Source organism: Echeneis naucrates, chromosome 12 (assembly GCF_900963305.1).
Source record: "Echeneis naucrates chromosome 12, fEcheNa1.1, whole genome shotgun sequence".
Taxonomy (NCBI): Eukaryota; Metazoa; Chordata; class Actinopteri; order Carangiformes; family Echeneidae; genus Echeneis; species Echeneis naucrates.
The window spans coordinates 16,463,862-16,487,683 of record NC_042522.1 but is presented as its reverse complement, the minus strand read 5'-3'; the positions used below and the strand labels follow the sequence as shown (position 1 = coordinate 16,487,683).

At 42.7% G+C, this 23,822-nt stretch overlaps 1 protein-coding gene across 1 annotated transcript in view; it reads left to right on the top strand.

Annotated features, from left to right (window-relative positions):
* Positions 1–23,822, top strand: part of ntng2b (netrin g2b) — a 57,818-nt gene that overhangs the window by 9,838 nt on the left and 24,158 nt on the right. Inside the window, exons 3-4 of the mRNA XM_029515806.1 lie at positions 3,281–3,924; positions 23,180–23,352. Coding sequence (XP_029371666.1) covers positions 3,281–3,924; positions 23,180–23,352 — 817 coding nt within the window. The remainder of the gene's footprint in view (positions 1–3,280; positions 3,925–23,179; positions 23,353–23,822) is intronic.

Below are 23,822 nucleotides of genomic sequence, written 5' to 3'. Positions count from 1 at the left end.
AAGCATTTGCAACATCAGATTCATGAATTCATGGATTCATGAATGCTCGGGAGTTTCACTTCATTATCTTACCTCACAGCAATCATTTCCCAAATGTTAAATATGAGATGAAATGAGGTGTGGATAGTTCGTTAAGTTCATTTTACCTTTTTAATCCAGCATTTCATTGTATACGGCACGATTTTCTACGACACCCATTAGGACAAAAATTTCCTTGAATTTAACGTCAGGGGGAGATGAGCAGACACTCTTGGCTGTTTGAAAATGTTCATTCACAAAATGTGACCGTTGTTCGTGAATTATTTCTTACCTGAGTGTGTGCTGTGTGCTTCAGAGTTAAATAATTTTATCCTGGTATCAATTTAACATTTAATAGCATGCTAACCAAGAAGTTTGCATTTGCCACCTACTTTGCTGTCCTAATACACACTCAATAATGTGGTACTAAAGTCTCCCTCTCAATGATGCACCTTCTATAAGAGGCAAAACTTCTTTTCTGCTCCAGCACTTTTCTTGTTCGAAAAAATAACCAAATCCCAATTCACATTTTTGTGACATGCAGGTCAGATGTAAGAGGTAACAGGCTACAAATACTTGATGCCACCGAGGCAGATTTCAGTCTTTTCTTTTCCTGTTTTTCCTCAACCCATTGTTTACCTTTGTTTTGCAAAATTTAAATATCTAGATATATTACAAAACAAGCGTTCAAGTAAATCAGCTTTTTTCAGTCGTCGCAGTTGTCAACGTAATTACCATTACGTTCCCAGAGTGCACTTCAAGACAAGTTGGTCGCATACAACAGTACAATTAGAAGCCGTATAACACCAACAGCAAAAATAATAAGAGGAACAAAACAGAGAAGAAAGGGAAGGAGGGAGGAGGGAAGGAAGAGGAATTAAAAAAAGCAGGATATTTATACTCTACACTCCATCAAGAGCTTGTTAAGACGAGCGCAGTAAAATTCAGAAAGACCAAATAAAAGGAAAACATCAGCTATAAAATTTGATCAGCTCTTGCAAGGTGTGAAAAAAAAACAGAAGAGGAAGTTGGAAACACAATCTAATGGCAATTTCAGCAGCTAATTCCTAACCTAAATAACTTTGTACTTTTTTTTTTTTATATTAAGTTTATCACATAATAACACAACAGTGTAATTGTGAGGATGAAAATAATCACTTTGGGACTTGTATTTTTGAGTAATGCTACAAATGTGTACCCTAAAACGTAATGAAAGAAACCACCGTGTGTGTATGATCACATCAACACAAGGAAAAATAATCCATTATGAGGCCGTTGATAAAATAAATAACTGTGACTAGCTATGCGCCATATCAGTCTAATTAGTAAGGCCGGGGGGCATGATGAGCCTTCTACACGTGACACAATCTAAACAACACCGAAGCAGAATTTTGCAAATTAAGCACCAGGAGAGACGTCTGTGTGGATCTCTGGGATTTTGTCGTGTAAATATTTAACTTCCATGGCGATGTGGCTGTCAGACAACTGGCTAACCACAGTAAGCCACATCAATTTTGCTGAAATGTCTGCAAATGTCTCAACACGAGGAGCCAGTAACTGTGGAATTAGAGGTTGTGGGGATATTCTATCAATTTACAAATAGTATGCAACAACTAAAATGCTTTTTAAAGGGAATTAAATGGTGAAAGGGACGTTGTAGAGGAGGTATTCAGATCCTAAGTAAAAGTACTAACGTTAAGTTCAAAATACTCCCTTACAGAGAGATTTCAGACACTATGCCTTTTTTTTTTCTTTTGTTTTTACATGTTACAATTCCCAAACCTTAACCAAATCATTACGTCCACCCGTGCCACCTCCTTGTCTCATTCAGTCAAAAATAAAAAGGTTAAGTCTGAATATAATCCACTCCATTTTTCATTTCAACATAAGTGGTAAAATTATTTAGAAATGTATTAACATAATGTCTAGGAGACGAGGTTAGAGGTACAGGACCTGACATTTTCTCTCACGTGGAAATGTGTGAGGAGGATGAATTTGCCTGTTTGGAAAGAAAAAGGACGATGAGAGGTATGAGGTCTTCGCACAGACAGTGAAAGGCATTTCTGGGTGCAGGTGGAAAGAGGGCTGCGGCTCTCTGTGAGCAGTGTGAATAATCCCGTTGACTCCTGCGTTGTGCGGAGAGGTGCTGGCTCAAAAGTCTTTTCATCACTAAAAGAACAGGATCAATTCTCATGAGTTAAAAGTGCAGCAGCTCTCTGCTGTCTATGCAAAGACAGTGATGATGCACGATCCTCTTGACCTTCACACTTCCTGTTGTGTTGTTTGGCAAGTTCTCTTTTAAGCTCTCTGTCCCTCAGTGCCCTTGGCAAGGAGTTCAAGGTACTCATTTAGAAACACACCATCCTTTATGGTGGCACACAGATATTTTTGTGAGTGAGGCTGCAGGAAAAAAAAAACAAAAAACAAAACAGTTTTTGAATCAGCACTGATACTAATGATGACAAAAAGGGGGGCACCCACACTTAAACTGGCAGCTGAAAGGGAGTAGAAACTGCAATTCCTCATTTCAAGATAGTCCTCAATTTCCTTTACTATGACAACACATAGATCCTTTCTTTTCTAATCAATCAAAATGCTGACATTTTATTTTGAAAGGTCTCCGTGAGGCTGGATTACCAACTGGACAAAGCTGGCCAACTGCCCCATGTTCAATGTGTGCCAATTGCTTTGTGCTAACTTAATGCTTAATGGTGCACCATTAAAGCACATTATAAACTGATGTAATATGAGCATTAAGGTGGCTTGATCTTTTTTTGGACCAACCCAAGTCCTTCAGTATATCAGTTTATAGTGTGCTTACATCATCGGGTTTAATAAAATTACCACTACCTCACCAAAATGCAAACCCAGTGCAAGTTAATATTCTGGCATCGGAGCACGTATCGTTTCTTGTGCTGTGGGCTATAGTATATTGAAACTGCCCTGGGTAGTCTGCTATGTGCTTTGTACCTGATGGGTACTTAAAGGCAACAGGACACAAATAAAATGCACAAATAGTCGCGGGGGGACATGGGAGTTAAGGCCCAAAGCTTAAATTTGCCACATGGCCAATTAAAGTGTTAATTTGTCCCCGACTTACTTCAATACATGCTGATGGTGGTGATTTTATTTTAAATTGTATCTGCTCAGAAGTAATCAAATCTGATATCTCAGAGGGATTATTATCTCCAGGCTACTGTCATTACAGGACTTCTCAAACCCTGACTAATACCTCATGACTCTGTCTTTATGGCTCTTTTAGGAGAACCCATACCTGTGCAGTGACGAGTGTGACGCCTCTAACCCAGACTTGGCTCACCCTCCTCAGCTGATGCAGGACCGTGAACACACTGGCCTTATCACCTACTGGCAGACAGTCACATGGAGACGCCACCCAGAACCCCTGTTGGCTAACATTACAATGTCTTGGAACAAGAGTCTGGAGCTCACAGACGACATCCTGATCACCTTTGAGTACGGCCGCCCTACGATCATGGTACTGGATAAGTCCATGGACCACGGACGCTCCTGGCAGCCCTACCAGTTCTACGCTGACGACTGCCTGGACGCCTTCAACATGCCACCCAAACGAGTGCTCGATCTTTCGGCCGCCAACATCACACGCGTGATCTGCACTGAGCAGTACTCGCGCTGGGTCGGATCCAAGAATGACAAGAATGTGAAGTTTGAGGTGCGGGCACGCTTTGCTGTGTTCGCTGGACCTCAGCTACAGAACATGGACAAACTGTACACTCGCATGGAGAGTATGAAGGGATTGAGGGACTTCTTCACCTTCACCAACCTTAGGTTGAGGCTTCTCAGGCCTGCCCTCGGAGGCACCTATGTCCAGAGAGACAACCTGCTGAAATACTTCTACGCCATCTCAAACATCGAGGTACCTGCCAGGTGAGGGTCAATAATGACTTCACTAGGGATGCACTTTTATAAAGAAGCATCTTCACACAGGTTCACGCCTTTTAAATATAAAATCAAAAATCACTTTTAAGAAAACACAACACTGCATAGTCCTTGAAAAACATTGGCTCTAAACTGAGCCCAGGTTGAATGTTGCCCCAATACCGAAACCATGAACATGAAATCTCCCTAAAACCAAAGGCCTCTTTAAGTTTCAGTGAATGTGTTAAAATGCAACTTCAGTGCAGACATAAAGGATTTTCACCACAAATAACAGTAATTTGTGAAGCTAGATAGGGGTAGCAAGAGTTATTGACATGAATTATAGAAATTTCTGTAATTAATAGTTGCAGGAATGGCTACTGATTAAATTATAATGCAATGTGCCACAATAATGTTTAGTCAGTCACTGCAGTCCCAGTTAAAATAAATGAGTAATGCGAGACTGAATGTGAATGTAAGATTAGAGTTTTAATCATATTACCGCCATACGGTTGAGTACTTCTTACATTTGAACATGACAGAAAAAGTAAAACCATCTGGTGATGAACGCACTCTTTGGTCTAACATCCGTGCAACGCACACTCGCACACAGTCACTGTGATGGGAGGGCATTTAAAATGACCCTCTCTCTGTCTCAGCATGCATCCTGGTCTGTCTGTCAGTGGCCCGTGAGGACAATGATTAATGACAGAAACACACGGCCTCGGTGGTCTAACATAAACCGCCATCCACATTCAGCCAGAGGAGCCGGGAACCCTTACATGGCAACTTTGTGACAGTGAAGGATGCTTGGGGCCGTCACGCGCCTGCTTAGCATCAACAAGCCATCTCTGCTACCTTACAGAATTATTATTCCAATCAATACAGCGGGCTGACATTTGAATGGTATTTAACATCCTTGTTGGGATGGCCTGGAATAGGAGCAAGGAGGTGTAAATGTGTGCGAGATAGGGCCTGTGGGTGGGAAGGGGGAAAGTGAAGATGAGCGACTGTTTCAGCGGAGCGTCCGCCAACATGGGCGTCTCGTATATTTGTATGTGCGTGTGTTTGGAGTTGGGGGAATGTTTGATGGAGTTCGTGAGTGGATGCTGACACAGCACACACACACACACACACACACACACACACACACACACACACACACACACAAACAGCCCTCTGGCACAGGGGAAAGAGCCTGCAGGTATTGATCACAGCCACATTTCAAGCTCAGCACAGAATCAGAGTGTGAGAGGAAAGATCAGCCCAATACCTCGGGGGCTGAAGCAGTCCAACACCAAAGTACAACCTCCATCATTAAGCTCAGCAAATTTTATAACATTCCAGCTTCTGTTTTCAAAATATTTGTACATCTTTCTATATTTTTTAGTCTACAAGTACCAAATTTAAAGAATTTATCAGTGGAAACATTTTTTCTTTTTTTCCTCTTCAAACGCCCCTGACTGACTGTAAAAAAAGAAAAATCTCCCCCTCATGTCCACACTTTAAGAAAATGTTAATTTCGGTCTTTGTCCCAAGAGTGGGGCTGATGGCTGATGGCCAGTGGCGGGTGGCAGCTGGTGATAGTGTCAGTATGTGCTAGATCTGGTAACAGAGGAACCAAATTTAGCTCTGTGGAGATGACCGAGGCCAGTCTGCCTTCCGCCCCGGCCACCCTCAGCTCCCGTAACATTATCACTAATCAATAAGTTATTCTCGGCAGCCAGCATGAGTATTAGGTGATAGTGACGGGGGGTCCTCAACAGTACAGTACAATCAGGAGTGTGATGCTTACGGCTGGAAAATTGATTTTGGGGAGGGAGACGATTAGTCAGTGTTCCCTGGACAAAAGGCTAAGCTATTTCATCTCATCTCATCTGGCCTTAGTAATGTATTGGGATTTCCAATGCTTAAAATTTGAATAATGAATATGCCAGTCTGCTGGGGCTCCAGCGGGGACGGCACACTGAAATGGGTTTTATATGATCAAGACCAAGTGGCAGTGTACCGCAGGTCGCCGAGGTAATGAGATATGCTAGTGTTATCGATGGAGAGAGGGTTGTAGTCACTTCCTGTCTGTATTGTATGTCCCCAGGCCTCGAGGCTCTGGCTCTCTGACTGAACCCAGTTAAAAGTAATTATTATTAGTTAACTGTTCTTAATGATCTGATCTGAGCCAAGGAGGAGACTGCAAAACAAGTCTTTTTCTCATCAACCAACATGAGATGTTACCTCTATGGGATGTGTCTCTTTTAACTGACGCTGCATTGTCAGAATGACTGGTCGGGCTCTAAAGAGCTGGCACAGGTATGCGGGAAGCCAGGTACTCAGGGCTAAATAGTGCTGCTTTATCAATAAATACGCAACCTGATAGGCCATTAAGTGCAAACACAGGCAAGCTAGGTTTGACGGGAGGCAGGTTGTAAATTTAGATTTGTGGACGCGACGAAAACACTCAGCAAACTGGATCTTGAGCAAGTTCTCTGAGGGCATTCAGGGTAGAGGGCACCCAGAGGTGGGTAGAGGAGGAGAGAAGGTCGAGTAGCAGGAGTGGAGACAAAGTTAAATTGGACAGAGTCGATAGAATTATTATTGTACGATTCAGCATCAGCCGGTTTGTGTTGCAAAGTTCTCCCAAGGTTAACTGTAATGAGCTACAGTACAGACTACAATATACACTCAGAGTGGAGGTGTTTTGGGTTTTCTAAGCCTTGGGCTCTCCGCTCATTTTACAGGCTATATTCAATCCTTAGATGTGGCCATTTCCATATCACTGATGGGCCATGGGAAAGCCACCTCCAACCATCAAAGATAGAGCAGCAAAGCCTCAACTCTATCATCATTTGAATCAGTGAAATCATATTCACCAGGAGGCTTCACTCAGAAGCGGAGCTCTCAAATTCTCCCTCATTCAAAGGACTTCTATCCCTCCATCCCTGTTCCCTGTGTCCCATCTGTCAGGCACCCTGCTGGACTGGAGCGTGGACTGTAGTGGGCCACGGCTAGCCTGTAGTCTATATTATGGATTAGACGTGGGGTCACGGATTTGGACCTTTTTAATGAAATAAGCAGCAGGTTGTACGGTGGGTCTTTATAATGGAATAATGGAAAGGCTGTAAGCTCGGGAAGAGCAAACTAAGTGGATTAGGGCCAAGACAGAGGGAAGGAGATGGAGCAGGATGAGGAGATAGACGTTAGAAGTCTCCATCGTTTTTCTCTCCTCGCTGGTAATCGCTGCAGCATCAGGTCCTCTTCCCCGAGACATCTCAATTTGATTTGATTGGATGATGGGCTAAGAATGACATTTAAGAGAAGCCAAGTATGCAGCGTGAGTGTCTCTTATGCCAGAAAGCTGAGCAAGGGGTGAGGAAGAAGTTTCAGCACATGTGCAACATCGCAGTGATGCCATTTAAAACATTAACCCATTAGTGGCATTTTAGGCAATGAGTGCTGTTAAAGAGCCGTATCAGTAATTTATTTGAATCCCATTTTTCACAGTTTATGATTAATTACATAATAATTTTATTTAAAATTATATTATATATTATAGAGCCAAGCAGTTGGATCTAGAGGCTTTGTATGGAATAATTTCCACATTATGAGGAAAATTCATTCGATAAAAGTACTGCTGTTTAGTTGAAGACGGTTTTGTGGGTCTGTACGCGCTGATGTTTAGCAGGCTGATTGTTTGCCTTGTTTGTCATGCTTGTTTAGCTTTCCTAATTATGTTCTCATTTGTGTCTGATCACGTGAAATTAATGAGTGCTTTCCTTTGCTTAGAATGAGCCCTTAATATCTCCAACCTCCCTGCTGGATGCTCCCAAACGTTAAACACTCCTCTTTAACTCACAGGATCGAAGTTATTACAATTCATCTTTCACAGGGGGAACAAATTTCATGGTAATACATCCAGCAGTTGATGAGATAATTGTCTCACAACCGTATATGTCAGCATCAAAGCATCAGCAAAGCTGAAGTCATAGGAATGATACACTCTGTGTGATTTATCCTCCAAAGTTTCTACCAAACGCACAAATTTTATTGAAGAGATGATGAAATGTTGTAGTCTGGACCAAAGTGGTGATCGATCTGACAGACTGGCGTCACCATTCTCCCCTCCCCTATAATACCCACCGCTGCTGCTACTATCATGACACTGAAACCAGTGTAGTGAAGTAGCATTTAATGTCATGGGCTTTAATTCTGAGTTGATAGGCTCGGTCTTGCCTAAAATCCCTCACTGACAACTAATTATTTGCAGTGGTGAAAATTAGTTAAGAGCAGACCTGCCAGAAAAACAGGCCATCTGAATGCTAATGATATTCAAAGGGTTTTTAACGTGGCCGTGTTGTTTCATGCCTGCTTGACTCATTTATCTGCTGTGTGTGTGTGTTTCTCTCAGTGCCATCCTGGCCCCCTGCTGACAGAGCTAATGTGCTGAGAGGTTTAAGCTCTCCATCTCCTCACAGACTGGAACAGACTGCAACATGTTAATAAACACCAGGAAAGTTTTTCTGATCCAGAGAGTAGAGAGAGGAGGGTCGAGGAAGTTCTTTCAACTTCTTTCATGTCTTTCTAGGTGTTCTGTTTGTGGTTATATGATGACAGCCAGAGCAGCAGAAGTTTTGTAATTCCCCACCAAATGGGGATATTTCTGCTACATAAAATATGCAACTCAAGTCATGAATATTATTTCTAACAAACTTTTAAAAAGATCACTTGATTTGAGGAAACGCTTGCAAATAATATCGAGGAAAATATTTCAGTGCAATTTGCCTCTAAAGCTCCCTGCTGCCGAGCTTGTAAAGGCCATTTTATCTGAAAATTTTGTGTGATCCTTCGCATCTAAATGTTTATTATCAGCATATCTCCCCCTTCCCGATGACAAAATGCCACCGATCATGTCTTTTCCTCATAAGGATGAGATGGCTAGATAAAGATTGGGTTTTTATGCCAGTTACAACTTCGTTAGGACAACTTAACTTAAATTTTCACTTATTAACCATTTAAACTAAACCTATCAGGCAATATTTACATTCAAAAAATGTAATAAAAACACAATCGAATGCAGATCAAAACAAATTAGCAAAATTATTGAAGGGGAACTCGTTTTACTGATTCTCTTGATAACTTTCCAGAGTTTGAAATCCTGCCTGAGTATCAGCAGCTGTTGGGGTTACACAGTGTTTTGGTGTTTGATAAGCCTTTAAACACATTAATCTATTACTCCACCTGGTCTTCCTCGGTCGTATGTCATTGTCTCACCCGAACCGTAAACAACACACCCCTACCATGGCTGTTTTCCATCTAAATCAGGTTTTGACAAGAAAGATGAATGCTTCTTAGAAAAAAAAAAAAAATGTTATCAGTCCTGTCCATTGATTTTGACCTGGGGAGGAAAAAAAAAAAAAAAACAGTCAGTTTTTTGACTGACAATGTAGTGAACTACAGTCAAGGGGAAGACGAGAAAAAAGAAATGCAACAGATGATACATAAAGCTCCAGACAATGCAACAAAAAAAAAAAAAGAGAGAGAAAAAACTAAATTGAACTAAAATTAACTTGTAACTAAAACATTCTCATTAAAACTTGGAAATCACAAACTTTCAATAACCCCGATTTGTATTTGCAGTCACACTGCCCCTTGGGAATCAGACTAATTAGATCCTGAAGGGCTTACATTGGCTAAATCCAACCGTGACAAAGGTTTGTAGTTGTAGTGGGCAGGACAAATGAAAAATCTCTACGGCCGTGTCCATCTTACAAGGAAGAGCAGTTGCTCCCGTTTTGGAGCCTCCAGTCTTTTTGTGTGTCTTGATTATCCACGTAGGGTGACTTTGACTTTGGGAGCCGTCGCTGCTATTTCTGAATTACAACAAAGTTTTCTTTCGTGTCCTTTTGTGCAGTGAAGGTGAGCGGATGGGAGGTATAAGCCTGGATCAGGGGGACAGGGAGAGGAAGAAAAGAGGGAGGCAGATGATGGATTAACTCCTAGTTTCATGGGACTAGCTGGGGTGTGTGATTTTGTGATGAATGATGTGAGGTGTGTTGCTCTGTAAATATTATTCTCCTGTTCACATGGCCACCACAGAGCAGCGTTAGACACTCTCCCTACGTATTCTCCATGTTTTCCACCCACGGATGAAAACTTTCCCCGTCTATTATTCTCTTTCATGACGAAAAACTGCTTTGCACTTGAATACTGCCTCCGTTTTCCCCTCATGAATGAAATATACGGTCCGTGATTGACGGGTGATGGAGTAAACAAAACAAAGCGGTGGCTCAGGTGTTGCCGCCAAAGACAGGAAACCTTCACACGCGGTCCCTCCCACCCCCTCCAGACTCCTCCTCCTCTGAGTTATCTCCCTCGGAGGCTGCCGAGGCTCGGAAACAGATCACTTTTTAAATCATTCATGAGCACTCCCCAGAAAAGAAGGGCATGCAGAAAGCTGAGGGAGTGCAATGAGGAATGTGTCATTGTTCCTCTCATATGCGATGATTTATGATACAACGGTTGTAACTGATTTGATAATCACAGTTTATTTCCCTTCAGAAGGGAAGAAAGTTAAAGTCAGCAATTTTGCCTGTTTTCCTTTCATTCCCCATCTTTTGTTTCACAGATGAACATCTTTTTTCCCCTTCATGCCCACCCTCTTCAACAGATTTTTCCTTTCTTCTTGCATCTTCCCACCCTGCCTCTTATTCATCCCATTACTATCCTTTTAAATTCGCAAATACTATGAAGAATTCTCCCCATCAGCGCCCGCACCGTGCCTTGCCTAGCATCTGGTGAGAGGGGAATCTCTTGATACCGCAAGCGTGCTTTAAAGCTGAAAAGCATGCTGGGAATCGTAAGTGGGAGAACATGAGGTAGAGGGAGGGTGTCCTTGGAAAGACGGTTTGTTCTCAGTCAGCCACATCAATTAGCATAGTATTATTACAGGCATGGAGTGTACAAAAACACACCGGAGCCTCTGCTGCAAGACTGTCGCTGCCATTAATATCATGTACATGGGAACATAAACAACTCATCAATTGGCGTCTGAAGCCGAGAGACAGAAAATAAGCCCGTGTGTTTGTCAATTAGAAGCTCGCTGGCTCACACTGTGATCAGTCGCTTTTTGATGATGGAGACTTTTACTGCAGCACTGGTCCGTAATGGGTCATAGAGGGACGGGAGTCTGCACGTTTTCCGTGCAACAAACAGGCGCTCTCCTGATGTCGTGTTGATCTTTGATGAGTCTGGTGAGACTTGAGCTGTACGATGGAGCCATACGAGTGAGGCACTGCTAATTAATGAATAAGTAGCGAGCTGAAATCACAAAAATGGAGCACAATAATTGACCATGAGAGAAAAAAATGCCCACTCAGCTGTATCACAGTCTTCTGTGGACAGTTGAGACTGAATATGTTCAAAATTTCTCACTTTGAGGATATTTTTTCCCGCCGTGTACAACAGCTGTGCTTCATCTGCTGAAGATTCGTGTTCATCAGCTGATGTAGACTAGCGGGTTTAAAAACCAGTCAGGGGACGGTTCTAGCAAATGTCGTCTCCAAGGTCAGGGATGAACTAAAAGCTCATAATGTAACAATAAATTATGCACTACATGCGTGTCCCCATAAATAAGGTTTAACATACAGTTAAGAACAGCATTATTTGTGGCCCATTGACAAGTTTAACCAATAATCAGATACTGCATACTGGGATGCAGTTTACAGTGCAGCAGCCTAACAGCAGCACCTGCCACTATGAAACGGAGTTGCCAGGAAACTAAGTGAACCAAGTTGCTGTGTAGCTAAATCTAAACACAGATTAAATAATATATGAAATAATTAAAGACAAACAAAACTGGGTTGGATTGCTGCTGCCTTAGGTTTGACAGTTTAAATTGAAATTAATGGGAAATTTTATCGATGCAAAACTAAATCGGCAAAAGTTTTGATTGGGATTAGTAGTAACTTCTCACTAAACGTAGAATGTTCCCAATTAGCGGTTCGCATTTGTGAGAATTTGCTGCTCAAAACTTGTCAAATGTCATCACACCAAATCTCTTTAGGTTTTGTTGGAATTACTCCATAATGACAAGTAACTTAAAGGCATGGCTTTGGGCCTTCAGCAGAGTGTAAGTACAGCACAGTATGTAGAATAGCATGTCAATCATGTTAAAACCGTAAACATCTAGTTATTATTTATTGTTATTTCAAAAAACGACAAACAAATTTGATTCCTCAGGTGGTTGGACAAACCTTTGCAACTATTCGACACTAGGAACAACTTTGTGACTAAAATCTGTATTCCTTTTGTCCATTGTTTGGTCCAAAAACTAATTGCAGTTTGTAGCCACCAGTCAGAGCTTGTCACACTTGAATGCTGCGTGGGAGTTGAGGAGAAAAAGTTGGATGCGTATATCTTTTTTCCGCCACGTTTGTGCGTTTTAACTTAAGCGCCCGAATGTGACGAGGAAAGAACGCGTGATAAAGTTGGCGAGCCGTAACCGTCGGATTAACCCTGCCCTTGGTCCTAAATGACACGTTTGAAGACCTGTGTGCCATTATCTATCGATCAATTCATTTGCTGGGCACTAAACAAAATCACAGTTCATAAAAAAAAAGTGCGGGTCCTTCAGTAAGTACAGCTCATTATTAAGTCTTCCCAACGAGAGGTCGGTTCATGCTGTAATGTTGGGCGTTCACTGCACGAGGGAATCATTATCTGTTCAGGTCAGATATGAGTTTAATTTCTAAATCCTTCCACCACAAGTAATTCATTTAGGTAGGTTATTAAGCAAAACATCATAATTACTGAAAAAGTGAAGCAGTTTCTGCTACAGCTCAAAGCACTGATAAACACTGCCCTCTGTTTTTCAACAGAGACCCTCAGGTTTTAGTCCTTGAACTAATTGTCTTGCTAAGTGCACTAGCGCGTTCTGAAGCTCTTATCCATCCCCTTTCTCCTCCCCTGCTCTTTTTTCCTCGTCCCCTCCACTCTCCGTCTTCTGGCCCAGGGCTGGGGTATAGCCCTCTTCTCACGATGACTAATGATGTTCTTTCAGACTCAAGGTTTTAGCAGGATAATTATATTAACCCCTGTCCTCTGGCTGATCCCAGCTCAGCTCCTCTTCCCCAGACTTCCTCCCCTGCTCGCTCTCACCACAATTAGACACACGTGGATATACAGGAATGTGCGTTAGAGTGTGTCTGCAGTTTTCGCCAACTTTTAGAGAAGTGAGTTTGTAATTTAATTAGGAATGCTTGCAACGAAGAAAATGAATCGTAAATGTGTGGAAAATCAGGTGCAAAGGTGGATGGAAGGTTTACGGATGTAAACTTATAGCAACATGACTTTGCACATAAAGGTTCAAAAGTGTTTTGTGTCTCTGAGGTTCATGTGGTGGATGTGCTGTCTCAGGGAGATGCTGCTGAGTGTAATCTGGTCTCCACTCCAAAGATTTTTTTTTTTCATTCTGATATATACAAGAGACATAAAGAGCCTACATCATCGATCTAAATAACCTCAGAGGTTTGAAGATCCTGCAGCGGGGAGTGCAACAGGAAGAAGCTCCCACCAAACCCCACCTCCTTCCAGAGTTTCTGTCTATCACACTCTCATTGCTCCTCTTACCTCCCATTCCTCCTTTACTTCTTCATCTTTCATATCTTAAATAAGAGAACGAATAATAAGCCCCCCCCACCCCTCACCCAATTTCCTCTCTCCCCAGGTGTTAATCTTTGCTGTAGTGTTCATTAAAACGTGTTCAGCAGCAGCAGCAGCAGCAAAGACTCTGCAGGGAGGTTATGCTTTGGTATCCAGCGCAGTTACACGGTGGAGCCTGGATGGAGCCGGGCCGGACTTTCCTTACTTGGAAGGAGCGTTTTGATGATGCGACATGGCCGCCTCAGTAAGAACCGTGTCAGCTATTCCGAAATGCTTGATGCTGCATCAAGCTGCTTGAATATTACAATGCTGGCATGCAGAGTCTTAAATTACCACCCACCAAGTGCCAAATGCCGGTAAAATATGTCTGTGTGGATGAATTAATAAGGGTCGCCCATCACAGTGGTCAGTGACTTTTCGGAGAGCATCTATGCAAAGGTGATAACATTCAGCATATGTTACCGCACAGTATTTCTTATGAATTTTTTTTTTTCACACAGACAGAAAAAAAAGAAAGAAAAGGTTACTCATTTCTTCCATTGGATTTGACTAAAATTATGCACCCAAGAGGCAACGCTCAAAAAAAAAAAAAAAAATTGTACATGGAATAACATAGCTTGCTGTAGTCAACTTTATCTGTAGGTTAAACCAGTAAGGACAATTTCAGAGCTTTTTAAGTTGGTTTTCATGTCTATTTGATTGGGAAAGTGGAGTGAGATGAGAAATATGGAGAAATAGACATGTAGTAAAGGGTCCAGCTGCCTGGGACCTCCTGCTCAGGTTTCAGTATGCCCACATGGTGTGCACCCTAACCACATGGTTGGTGTTTGGCAGTAATTAGGCAGAAATGTGTACATTCGTAAAGTCAGTTTAATCACTTTTTTTTCCCTCTTCATATGTTCCAGTTTCTGGCAGATGGTTGCTGATTCACAGTGGTGTGCTGGAAAAACAGTGACGTACGGGGCAAAAAAAAAAAAAAAAATGATGATGATGATGAGACGGTCATAAGTCACGCAAAAAGTTAAACTAAGAAACATGAGTTCATTATTAGACGCAAAACAACGCACAACTCTTCATGGTACAACATAGTAGAACTCTGGAAAGTTATATCATATTATATTATTATGGCTGCGAATAATTAGTCCATTTCTTTATTTTAAAATCTTTTTTTTCGCCAACGAATGTGCCAGATGTGTTTTTTCCATCCTGTCCTAAGAAAATGTCTGAAAATGACCTGATGGACTTGTGAATTTCACACAGACCAAGAAAACAAATAAAAGGTTAGACTAGTCCATGCGTGGCCAGATAAGCTGTACCTCCGGTCTCTGTAGATCTCTGAGGTAAAGGTCCATACAAGCTGGAATAGCTCGTCTCTTGTCACAATCCTCAGATGCAGAAAGAATATAGTGTGATTTAAAGGTCACACTATCTCCACATAAAGACAGGAATCCATGTCATTGGGACTGTTTCATTTTACTGTTTGAGTGAATGAGAAAGTAATTTACAAATTGGATCTCATCTGCATACACAAAGTATCCCTGGAAACAGCCACAGTGACAAAATCATTTGAAAGCTGCATATTAATTACTCCTGCTGTTGAAAGGTCAGCAAAAACAGTGCTTTTCACAAAGCTGGCAAATGACCCACACCTGTACTCCAACACAACACACACACCCCGCTGCACTCATGAGAGGAGTCCTCTGAGGTCCAGGCAGGAGAACAGGATGTGCCCAGGCTCCATTATTTAGTTATCTGTGGATACTCTACATCCTTCAGAGAGCAGGTAGCTCAAAGTGGGGCCGAGTCTGCCTGCTGTTCTTTGCATGGCTCAAACCGACCAATCAGGGCTCTGCGCTCAGGTTGGAACGCCAGCTCGGCAGCACGCAATAGCCATTTACTGTATCCTGTGTAAATAATTCACTCATACGCTTTGGTCTCACACAGTCTCTCTCTTTTCTATCTTTATAGCCATCCTTCTATCTGGTCAAATTAAACTCCACAAACTAAAAGACACTTTTTAACTCGGAGCAAACTGTGCTAATATAATGAATCATCCCACATACGCACCAGGGAGGTCACACATCCCCGTGCACTTGCATAGTAGAGCTACACACACACACGGTGTGGATTGCAAACACAGTCAAGGTCATTCCTGTGCTTTGAATAATTTAAGATTTCTTTTTGCCGGACATTTCACGCCACATTTTTTTCCCCAAAAACATCCAGTGACTTCTCGACATTGAACACATTTTGTGAGTGCATCTATTTAGATGCATGCGTGTGTTTGGGGCCTCCCATTCTTCCTATCACAGCGCACGTACACACACACACACACACACACACACACACACACACACACACACACGATCCCTCAGGCCTGTCTCTCGCTCTCTTAGATGCTCCTGTAGTGTGTTCTTCCTTTTGGGATGTGCCCAAAAAAGAAAACAGAGATGAGAGGGAGACGGAGAGAGAGAGGACAAATGTAAGAGAAGAGCCAGGAAGGAAATGTATCTAAAACATTCATGGTGTTTTGCCGTCAACAACTTTAATTGGACCTGACAGATGATGAACTTGGGCTGCGTGTTTTGTTTAAAAAGAGGTCCTAAGTTCTGTTATTAACGTGATATTGTTGTGGTTAGGAGAAGAACAGGCGGAGTGTAATTCCTTCTCACTGCATGATTGCAGGGGAGGTCATTTATAGATTACCTGTTAGTCTGGAGGTATAGAGGGGGGACCATGTGTTAGAGAGAGGATGGATGGTGGAGGGGGGAGGAAAAAAAAAAAAAAAAAGGTGTGGCGGGATGGGGAGGAGAGGGAACGTTTGAACAAACTCACTCTGCTCCCCCGCCACGGGAGGCTGCACTCGAGGAAAATCGATCCTCTCCCTTCGGAGAAAGAAATTTATGAAGCTGGAACATAAACGCAGTCATGTCCAATTAGCTCCTCTGAATTTACGAGGCGAAGCGGGGGAGGAAGTGGGACAGGATGTGGTGATAAAGACTTCAGCAGAAGCCAATAAGCCGTGCTGCTGATCAATGATCCTGGCTTCGTGAAACTCCCACTCCTCACTCGGTCGCCTGGGATCCACTGTTTCAGGGGCCTGGCTTCCCTCCACCAGTCAGACTTTAATACATGATTTTACTAAAAGTCACCTCTGGACAAGTTTTAAGGAAAAAAAAAAAAAAAAAAAAAAAAACACAAATTTTTCTTTCTTTGAATAATCATTTTCAGCTGCTGTGGTTCTGCCACAAAAAAAAAAAAGTTCCACTTCCAACATAAAATTATATTAATTCCTTCTCCCTCACTGAAAATACAGAACACATGAATATGCAAGTATTTTTCATTTGAAAAGTTTAGTGAGTAGAAACAGGAAGTCGCCTACTTCACTGAAAAGTCCACTGTCAGCTCAAATGTGCTGGAGGCTTCACATTTCCACATCCAACTTGTACGTCAGCAGATGCCTGTGAAAACACCCCGCGGTCCTGCACTCTGGGACAGATCACAGTCTACGCTTCTGAGGTGCCGTACATCCTGAGTCCTTCAGCATAATCTTCCACCTCACGTATCTACATGCAGAAGACACTCCTGAAAGGAAAGTGGATACAAAAACACGTTGACCACAGAACGTACCACAGGAGTTGCATGAAACCCCTTCACAGTCATGTTCTGTCCATTTGTCTTCTATGAAACTAATTTGCAACCGTTTCTCTCCTGCATTTCAACAAACAGCATCTTAATGGCGGCAGCCACATCCACTTCACTTATTTCCGAAGGATGAATGCCTTCAGGCACCGGCACCACTCGATTAAAACTCCACAAACATCTGGTGCGTAGTAGCTTGATGTATGAGATATGACCAAACTGCTTTTGCTGCATGCAGGACTCAGAATGCCGACCTCGGACTGTGGGGTCAAACGTCTGCACATTACACATCCCACCATCCACGGTAGAGCTGCGCACACGTAGAGATCCAGTAGCTCGACACTAAGCAACACAAAGTGACATAAATATGTATGAATCTGTAGATTTCTCAAAGGTTAATTTTATTCACCCCCAGCATCTGCACACGGACCTCGAATCCTGTGAGTCAGTTCTGGTTTGGGTGTTTAGTTCTTTTCTGCCTGACAAGAGCACCAACACTCATTGCCCATTAGGCTCTCACTCCACCATTACTCCAGCAATCTGTGCAAACAGTTGTGTATTTTTAGTTATCAAGGGAGGGAGCTGTTGCAAGCACCAAGTGGGCCTCCTCAGTGACGGCTGATCGAACACAGAGTGGAAGAGGAGGGTGATCTCCTGCTGGGTCAGAGCCGCATCGATGCGGTCTGTCATCACAGGTTAGAGCACGTCAATGCGGGCCCTCCTTCTGCTCCTCCTCCAAGCCTCAGCGCTGTAGTCAGAGAGGCAGGCGGACTGACAGGGCTTTGACACAACTGCCCTACTCCCTGCTGTATGACTGCTCAGCCTCTCGACATCGTCTGTTCCCCCCTTCCTTTGCTCCGCTCAAACACATGTCCACAACCCAATTTACCCAATGCAGTCCTCAGTGAGCACTGGTGCAATGGGCAGCAGCAAAAGAGCTAAAGGGGTAAAGCTGCACAAATAAGACAAGAACAGGTGAAGATGGGAAGAGAGAGAGACGGGGGAGAAAATGAGAAAAAGAGCAGAAGCGAAGACTGGAGGATTAGAATGGCTGCAGTGGATGGACTTTGGGAGCAAATGTAAAAAATACAGTGGGAGGAGAGCACAAAACAGAAAACAGTGAGGGAGTGATAGCCGTGTCCCCGGGGAGGAATAGAGGCATAGGCGTTGACTACAGCGAGGAGACGGATAAAGCCCCATTAACTGCCGCTTCCAGCTGCTTTCTCAGGCTCTGCCACCACAGGACTCCTCCTTGATGTTTGTTTATCTTTCTTCTTATTTATGCCCCTAATTGCTGCATCTCTGCTGTCTAAAACAGGCAGTCCTCATATCATTAAATACACTGGGCCGACATGACTTCAGAGAGACAGTCTGCATGGAGGATGGACAAAGAGAAGGACACACACGCAGCTAGACAAGCCTGAAAGGCTTTCAATTCATTTATCCTTCTACTGCGTAATTACCACAGGTCATTAATTAGATATAAAGCACAGCGCGGGCATGCAGATAATACATGTATGATGTTACTGTACATGTCTAACATGGAACAACCCCTCACCAAAAGATTGCCTTTACATCCCACTGGACTGTTTCGCCTTACATGTTCTGAAAGGAATCCAATTACTGCCTGGATTATGTTTGCTGGCAACTTTTTTTCTTTTCTTTTCTCCGCATTTTGCATCACTAAGACGGTCATGGTGCATGTTTATAAGCCATACACAACACAAAGCTGTGACACTGTGAAGGTTGCTTCATTTCACTGATGACTAAAGTCTTTTGAGTTACTTTAACAACAGCATAAAAACATCGATCATGCCATCCGCAAGTGGGTCTCGTATTCGAAACGCGTGGGGGGAGAATTAATAAAGTATGCTGTATGAATTAAAATTGGTGTATTATCACTAAGCATATTATTCATAATGCCTTCTCATTCTGTTGATGAAACAGAATGAGAACGAGATGTTCCAAGTCTTTCTTCTTCGCCACATTCTGGGTGCTGCTGCAAATTATTACAGGTCATAGTCAGATGACAGGGATGCTAAGCAAAGCGGAAGCATTTACGGAGCACAGCTTTCCTCCGCTCTGTGTGAGGGCACACAAAAAAATACATTGTAAGGAACCAATGATCCCACATTGATGTTTCGCAGTTAAGCAGATGATCAGGAATAATTCATTGCTAAGTTCACCATGAAGCTCAGTTATAAATTATACATGGATTTGTTCTTTAGCACAAGAATCCATCATATTGTCCTTGTTTTTATCCATTATGAAGAATCTGACATTGCAAATACTATTAAAGATTGTTCTTAGAAGTACATTCTTTTAATGATAGTTCTAATTTCGCACGAGGAATCTCAGGGGAGATGAGTGTGTATTTGAAACGATCTGAAAGATGAACTGCAGTGTGCGCCACATGACAAGAACATGTGTTGTCCGTTCCATTTTCTCAAACAAGGACTCGGCCCGTGGTTTGTTTGGCTCTGTAAACTGTTGCGTTGTTGCCGGCAGCGGTCGATACATTGTCATCTCATGTGGAACTGTTACACCTGCATCATGAAAACCAACCAGTTCAACCAGCTGAAATCCCCAATGATCAGTATTTTAACTTTAAAAGCACCGAGGTGTTTTATTCATAGCTGAACTGTTGCGGTCGTTGCTTCTCATTTCGACACACTGTGTGCAACAAAACATGCACTTCTGTTCCTCATAAAACATTTGCAAAGCTGATATTTCTTTCAACTTTGAATCCGGCATCGTTTACATCCTCGTCAGCTTGCGAGCAGCCCTCATGCTCGCCGCCTATCTCGGCCCATTATTGCCAACTGTCAGTTAGTCTTTGAGCAGGCACCTTTATCACACCGTGTGCATGTTCAGCCCTGCAGCCTTGTGTGTGCACAACCAACAAAACAAAAATCACAGTGCTTTCGGGACTGAGAAAGAATGTTTAAAGTACCATGGCCAACAGACTGAAATATTGACCCATAATTACACCAGCTAATTAAAACACCACCTTGTGTGTGTGGTTTCTAATGTAGACTGGAATGCATTTGCATCCCTTATTTCCTCTCGAGCCCAGACTCTCTCTCCTGCCCTGATTTCTCTTGCCCTTCTTTGTCTTTTCCTCCACTCACCTTCTCTCATTTCATCTCCCCCTCTCTCTCAAAGTAAATAGACAGGGCTGTGATGCATCCAGCTGTCCCGTCTTAACTTCCTTCAGCTCAGAGCTGCTACTCCCACTTTGATGACTTTGCAGTGAAGGCAGACATCTTGCACATTAACATATGATTGTGCCCATGTATTATTTGTGTGTGGAGGGACTGAGAAAGAGGGACGGGGAGAAATCCCACAGCAAGCTGTCATCCGAAAGAGAGCGAGCGAAAGAGAGATGTGGCACTTGAAGAGGCAAAGTGTCACGTCATTCATGTGGAAGGAGTGCAAGTCTGGGGGTACTCCAGGTCTTCCCGGACCCGGAGTTGTGTGGCAGGAGTCAGAAAAGCAGGTCGTAAGGATGAAGTGCCCACAAACCTTAACCTGTAAGACTGTGCAGCTCAAAAAATACCATTTAATTAGCGGAGGAGTTGGTTAATATCAAGAAGGCTGTCACATTTTGCTGAGGTAAAGTCGTGGACGCTGACGCATCTACTCACGCAGGCTCTAACTTCAGGACATGTCAGGCAGGCCATTCCCTCTCGTACGCTGCAGACATTAAGTTTGTAAGGCACGAAATGCACAGCAGTACACCTCGAAAATCATTCCGTTCGTCCGTATTGATTTGAAACCACAACTTCTAGATCCTGCACTCAGCAGCGGTTCCTCTTTTGGGCCGAGACAGATGAGCTTCATCACCAAAGATGCAGGAGATCACAAGCAGTGATATGTCAACGCTGTCAGTCACTCAACATGGGCATTAGTCACCGCGCCTCTGCTTCTCTGATCTGTTGTCTGTCATCGCCGCGCTCAGATAAATGCATCACAATCACACCGAGCAGAAACAAACACACACACACCTGTCTCATTTCACGCACGTTCCCTCTCTCGCTCTGTCTCACAAACGCACACACAGTTTTCTCCATGAAAAAGAGATGTTCAATTTCCTTCTCTGCTCGATGGACAGCTCGCATCTTTCAGAAAGCATGCAGGAAACAAGGCCTTGTCTGTGGATGGATTCTATCCTGGCAAGCCCTGTCAGCTCGTCCAGGTGATCAGAGAGAATCGTGGGTAATGTAGAGGACTGAGTGCAACAGTGTAATAGGAGACAGATCTCACCAAGACCGACTGCCTCCGTTTTTCCACTCTGTCGATTGCTGGCTGTTTCCGTCATCGTTATTCTGTATGTAAAGTAACGTTGTGAAACTAGAGTTGAGGTTGATAAGATGGCAGCATAAAGCCCCCCGCTCCCAAAAAAAAAATGATGAGAGATTGCAGATTAGTGCGAGGAAGGAAGATTGAAGTAGTCATCTCTCCAGAATACAGCGGCCATTCTTTGAATATTTGATGCAGACGGATAGCTGTTCACTCCAGTGGAACAAACTGGATTGGAGTCCAGTCGCTCATCTGGAAAAGGCTGTAATTTAAAGTCGTAGCTGCTGAGTGTCCTTGAGATCCTCATTTCCTTCTCAGCAGAACTTCAACCTCTGGCTCAGACCACCTGGGCCCTGCCCTCTGCTGAGGTCACACTGTGTACATATAAACACACACACATATGCGCTTACCCTAACCCTAACCCAGCACACACAGACACTCAAAACACTTTAATTTCTCTGCCAGCAATTGAAAAAAAAAATAAAAAAATCACTTGTTTCCAAATGGAAGACTTGGATAGAGTGCAGGTAAATAGATTACCAACACTGCACTTCACTGGAGTGTTTTTTCTGAATACACTTTGCTGTATGCTTTACTACGCTCCAATATTATTTCCAAACACAAAGACCATATTTCCTTGTCCTTTTATTTGTTTGTTTTTTTGTATCGACACTAAATTAAACAATAAGTTGACGATTTAAAAAAAAAAAAAACAAACAGTTCTTCAAGATCATAAAAATTCTTTGCTAATAGAAATAAACTCATGATTATTCCATTCATCATTTCTTTCATTCTTAGCATTCACAGCACACATCGACCCGTTCTTTAAATTCCTGTTTTATTCACTCAATTTTACAAAACCAAGATATTTAGTTTATGAAATATAAGAAAGAAAAGGAGATTTTAAAACATAGCTTCGTGTAACAATTCATTTCACTTGTCACATTATGTAAAAACAGGTTTGTTTGTTTTGTTAAAGAATAAATAACAGGTATCAAACTGTAAAGAGTAAAGCTGCTGGTAAAATGAAAGACTACAAATTCAAATGGACTGGCGTTTGTACAAACTGCACTCGCACACATCAAAATAGAAATGGATGTTGTAGCTGTGCCAGTGACTTCTGAGAGAAAGAAAACAAGCAAAACTATAAACTTATCATGGTAACTGTGATATTGTTCTTTCTATAAATGTGTTGTAAATCTTGTTATGTCACATTTCTAAATCTGTTTCAAACCTTAGTCCAAGCTTCCGGCTCGGATTTGGAATTTTTCGCTGCTCTTGATGCATAGTTGTGTACTCAACACAAACCATACATGCAAACGCACAAAAAAAAAAAAAAACCCTGTCGTAAAGTTTTACCTAGTTTTTGCTTTTTTCATGTGGACCATGTGATTTTAAAGTATTTGCTCAGCCAACAACAGATTGTGTGTATGTTCCATAACAATTTCTTTTTCATGAATTCCCATAATGCAGTTCACCCATAATAGGTGTATGTTCTGTCTCATCATCAGATTTTCAATAATTGCTGCCTGCACAACTGGCATATCTAACACCACACACACACACACACAGTCGGTGATTACAAATTTCACCTGCTGTATGTGCAGGAAAGACACACACTTTCACCTCACCTCACGTTATCCACCTATTCTCACTTCTTTTAAAGGTGCAAGTGTAACCTCCACGCCTCCCAGTGCCTGATGCAGGATGGGAACCTCCAGTGTCAGTGTGAACACAACACAACAGGCCCGGACTGCCAGCGCTGCAAGAAGGGTTTCAAAGCCAAGTCCTGGAAGGCTGGATCCTATCTGCCAAATCCCAACGGGACCCCCAACACCTGTACGTACCCAGCCCATGTTTATCTGCTCATCCATCAACCTGACTCACACAGTCAGATACAACACTGCAGGGTACTTTCACTGAGGATCCGTCGACTTGTTGCAGAAGGGTCAGGAATGTATTTGCTGACACTGTGAGCTATTGAAATTCACATATACATGCAAACCCCCATCACAACGAAAGTAGTACAAGACTTGCGGGGGGAAGGAGCTGGCCTGCCTTTGTTGAAATACTATCAAGGTAGCCTACCAACACCTCATTAACACATTTTCTTTCACTACTTACTGAGAGCAGTCGTAGGCTCCAGTCACTAGTCGGAGCCATGAAGTGCTACAGCAAATAACAACACGCAGAATAGAAAACTGCTCTTTCACAATGGTTTTAGTGCAGAACAAATGATATCAGACGTGCCTGATCCTAAGTCAGTCATCATAGTATCACCCTCCTGTGGAAAACTAACTTACTTATGG